We start from the raw sequence: 5,000 nt of genomic DNA on the forward strand, positions 1-5,000 counted from the left end.
TTATATATATATATATATATGAATATATATATATACATGTGTGTGTTGTTTTTTTAATAATTACCGAATTAGATTTGTATATTCATTCACATAGTTAGGCGTTATTTTTTTGAATGCTGGTTTGCTTAATCTGAACGTTATCAGGCTAAGCATATAATAAAGAAAGCTATCGAGGTAAATGTTTGACATCACTTACTATGTGGTTAACATTAGTTACTTATTTTCTGGAGCTTTCTCCTTTTATTTTCTAAGTTATATAAACAACCATAGTATATGAATAATTAGTGTAATCAGTGTGAGTACACAATTGTTTTTCGCGAATTGTTTAATTACTTAAATTGGCATTCAATTTGAATTTTACCAAACATCTGCTTTTTTTGTTTATATTTTTTTAATGTTTACTTTTGAAGGAACTGTGGTTATCATTTTAATAATTGTAGAAACATGTTTTAATTGAATTGGTAATTGTGCAGCGAATGGTTTTGTATACAAATGCACACCGGGATCCATCGTTGCATTACCGTAAGTTTATGCCGGAGATTCGTTCTTGCAGATGCATTGAAATTACCGGATGTTTGCATTGGGCTTGTTTCCGGCAGAAAAGTATTCTTTATTTTTAAGGTATATTTTCTGATAGTCTCTGCACGATTTCTTGTGATAGAAATATTATCCTTTACAATCATAAAAAAAGATGAACAAAATTGTTTTCACTTATTCATTTATCGTTGCTGGGGACTAAGTAGGAATTGTAATTACATACGCTGAGTCTTGCCATAGACCTGAAAAAAAAAGAGAACTTAATTATACTGAAACTTGCCACGTGCTTTTGCATCTAATACAAGCGTCACAGAGTAGTACGAAGGACCATTGTTGTTTTAGATTTAGCTGACCTTATGCCAGCACGGGCTCTTGCTCATAGAGCAGCGGGTAATTGGGCCAAACACCCAACAGAGAGAGTTGAAAGTTTTCGGAAATATGATGTGTCTACTCAGACGCTTTGGGAATCATCAGCCATATTTAGATTAAAAGAAAGAAAGAAAAAAAAACTATGCTCTACTGACGTATTGATTTTCTTCCACTTCAGGTGAATTCCGAAGCCGCCCCGTCCGCCTTCCACCCAGTGGTATCCCGAGGCGCCCGTCGCCTCCAGGATGTGGCCAGCCCCGACAGGGGCGAATCCCAGAGGAACGAGGAGGCAGGGGGATCCCAAATGCAAAATACGCCCGGCAGGAACATAGGCGATATCCCAACACATGTATTACCTTTGGGGCACTCGATGCCACCACTGGGAGTTCCTTCCTTGGGCATGGGCAACCCTCTCCTGCCGGGCATCTTCGACAGGAGGCTCCTACGCGTCTCCGGCAGGGCAGCCAGGCCCAAGAAGCAGTTCATCTGCAAGTACTGCTCGCGGCACTTCACGAAGAGCTACAACCTTCTCATCCACGAGAGGACTCACACCGACGAGCGGCCTTTTCCCTGCGACGTCTGCGGGAAGGCCTTCAGGAGGCAGGATCACCTCAGGGATCACAAGTGAGTAGTAGGGGAGACTCTCTCTCTCTCTCTCTCTCTCTCTCTCTCTCTCTCTCTCTTTTACAAGAACTTCCTCGTGCAATTTTATGTTCCTGTTTACTTTTCTTTTGTAAAGTAGACATAAATGCATACGTGACCGCCAATATATATAATGTCCTTTTTTTATGTTGAGCTGACATTTATTTATTCATTTACAACTGAATCTTCCAGTAAATTCTAGAAAATAGCATTATGTTTGATTCTTCACTCATACCAATGTTCTTTTGTCTTGTTCTGGAAGAATATATCCCCATTCTCAATATATATATATATATATATATATATATATATATTATATATATATATATATATATATATATATATATATATATATGTATGTATGATGTATGTAATGTATGTATGTGTATGTGTATATATGTATATGTATGTATATTATTGAGAATGGGGATATATTCCTCCAGAACGAGACAAAAGAACATTGGTATGATGGGTGAAAAACCAAACATAATGCTATTTTCTAGAATTTACTGGAAGATTCAGTTGTAAATAAATAAATAAATGTCAGCTCAACATAAAAAAAAAAGACTGAATGAATAATGTAACAGAGGTATTAAGGTAATATTACAATGTTTCTAAAACTTCCGTGAGTCGGCGTACTATATAATTGTCATTGAAATATGCCCCATTGTTTGAGTAATAGAAACAAAAACTCCTGACACTGAGAAGTATGACATTGTTCCCCCTCGAAATAGGAAGATTGCTGGCAATGCAAGAGGTGTCATTTATGGGCATTGGCGAATAATTTGAATTTAGCGTCTTTCCAGAAAACAAATAAGGTTAGTTTCCTGAATCCTGTTCGTGAAAAGAAGTGAACAAAAGACCGACCTCTGAACAGGGGAAGTGATATAGAACGGACGCTATATTATAGGGATGTTTGGGGTTCCCTGGGAGTGCGCACGCACGTCGAAGGCAAATACATTCCTCAAATTACGAGTGGATTTCACATGCTTTGTAATGTGAGTCTCTAAGTGGAGATTGTAAATATGCTTCAAGGAATTACTTTGTAACTGTGCGTGTGTGTGTGTGTGTGTGTGTGTCGAGGTCACATACATTCCTCTATTTTAGGATTCGACTTCATACTCATGGTAATGTAGGACTCCTAAGGAATGTTTAACATTTGCTTTAAGGTCAAGTACATTCCGCCATTGTAGGAGTCGATTTCATACGTATCCTTCGCTGTATAATGCCTTGGGGTCCATAGTTCTCCGTGTCAAAATTCTACGCCTTGTCTCCCAAGCGTTCAGATGGGCCAGGAGGCCTCTATCGGACAGGACAGGACCCCCTCATTGGGCAGGAAACGAGCTAAGCATAAATGTTAATGTGGGGGAGCCTGGTATTACGAATGCCGAGGGTATTCATTAAAATTATTCATCGGTTATGGGAGGATTGAATAACAAGAGAAAAGGAGAGAGTTTTACATCTCATCCCGTGAAAGAAGAAATGGGAAAAGGGAAAGCTTTTCCTTAACATACGAGAAAGGAATACTTTAATTCATTGGAAAAATCATTTTGATGATGATTTTTATTCTTACTGAACACCCTGAAACCCTGAATACCCATTAGATAAATCACGTGGTATGTCTGCACTTTACACATCAACTCTTCCTTACATCCGACTCCGTAAACCCAGCACCACATTGGATTCCGTGACCCCTGACCTGGCATTAATTAATACGATGTTATCGCCATGTTTGCACAAGGGGGGAGCGAAACGGGGGGTCGACGAAGGAGGGCCTTTTTGAGGCCATCCTCTCCCTCCTCCATCCCCCGCCACCTACCTAACCCCTACCCATTCCGTTCCTGTCCTTCGGGTGCGCCCTAGATAGGAAGAAGAGGCCTTGTGAGACTGGGCCTTCTGTATTATATATGTATGATTAATGGCCCTTCGTTTCCGGGTTCCTCGTGTGGGTTGGTGTACGGCGGGACTCAAGCTGAGAAGGACCTCCTCCTCCTCTTCTCCTGAGGTACGGGCTGCTCAAGGAGCAGGAGCCCTTGCTGGTACGAGGCCAATTTTAGTCCAGCGGCAAAGACCATATCTGTTGGCTTGAACTGGAATCGGATAGTTTTGTTGGGCTTTCTGGAAGATGAGCATGAAGAGCTTTAGAATTCCCGTCTGGAGACCAGCAGAATTCTGCTTTGTTTTCGTTCAATTGCCGCTTTTGAAGACTTTCACAGCGCCACCCCTTGCCACTTCCCTAGTATTTCCTCCCATTGCAAGCGTCCAGTGCTAAATTTAGAGTAATTAGCCCCATCTCCGGTAGCTAAGTACTTTTTCACTTGTAAAATTCCCATTTTTTTTATCAATCTAAAATGTTCACCTGCTGTCAGTTAAATAGCGTTATCACTTCATATTGACAGTATTTTAGGGAATAGTAAAATTCCGAGTATTATTATTACCATCGTACGTAGCTTACGTATTTGTATTAACAAGATAAGAAACCAATGAAAAAAATTATATTTATATATATTCATCGTGCGTAGCTAAAAATCTGTTTGTTTATTGTGCATATCAGTTATCTGTTTTAAATGTGTCACATCGTGTAACTGTAATCTTCTTAATTTGTTTCCTGTCTAGCTCCTAATTGCTTTTGGTATGTTGAGTTCACGGTTAATGTTATTCAATTTTTTGTATTCTGTGATTCTTGCAGAAGGCTAGTATAAAACTGACACAGGAAAGTAGGGTTGTGAAAGGGTATCGGTCTCGTCCCATTTCATTGGCCGAGTAGTAATACCTGATGAAATGTCAGCCAATCGATCATTTTCATTTTCTGATGAATGAGGTTCTGTGTTGTTATCACTCCACTAAATATGAATCGCATATGCATCCACCCTTATTGTTCCAGTGAATTATGATGGGAGATGTATGATGCAGGTACCGATGACGTCGTTATTAATATAATAATATATTTGTGGCTCTGCGGTACCTGTACCCTGGTGCGGCTTTTGCAGTTTGACTGAAGATCTCTCCTCTCTCTCTCTCTCTCTCTCTCTCTCTCTCTCTCTCTCTTACTTGGTCTCCCATCTGTTCTAGTCATTAGTTTAGTAAACTACTTGTTTACTACTTTCCATCCGGCCGAGATATGATTTTACTGAAAATACATTGAATTCCACTAGTAATGACAACAATTTTTGTCGCCATTACTCGCAACGCTGCTGATTGTTACTTTTGGTTGCTTCAAATTGCTCTCTAGTAATGATAATAATTTTTGGCGCCATTACTCGCAATGCTGCTGATTGTGACTTTTGGTTGCTTCAAATTTCTCCCTAGTATGCTTGAGCGGGATAGGATAGACCCAGCCCTATCCTCAAAGTTTGCTTCTCCTCTTTCTCCTAATTCGTCCTTTGGTTTACGTAAAACAAAACTATTGTGCCGTTTTGTCTGGTTTTGTCTGCTCGTCCGCACGTTTTCTA

At 39.7% G+C, this 5,000-nt stretch overlaps 1 protein-coding gene across 4 annotated transcripts in view; it reads left to right on the forward strand.

The window, feature by feature from the left end:
• Window positions 1-5,000, forward strand: part of LOC135226442 (protein bowel-like) — a 134,011-nt gene that overhangs the window by 110,596 nt on the left and 18,415 nt on the right. For all 4 annotated transcript variants that reach the window (XM_064266006.1, XM_064266003.1, XM_064266002.1 and 1 more), the window contains one exon: window positions 1,085-1,530. In XM_064266006.1, the coding sequence (XP_064122076.1) occupies window positions 1,085-1,530 (446 nt within the window). The remainder of the gene's footprint in view (window positions 1-1,084; window positions 1,531-5,000) is intronic.

Source organism: Macrobrachium nipponense, chromosome 14 (genome assembly GCF_015104395.2).
Source record: "Macrobrachium nipponense isolate FS-2020 chromosome 14, ASM1510439v2, whole genome shotgun sequence".
NCBI lineage: Eukaryota > Metazoa > Arthropoda > Malacostraca > Decapoda > Palaemonidae > Macrobrachium > Macrobrachium nipponense.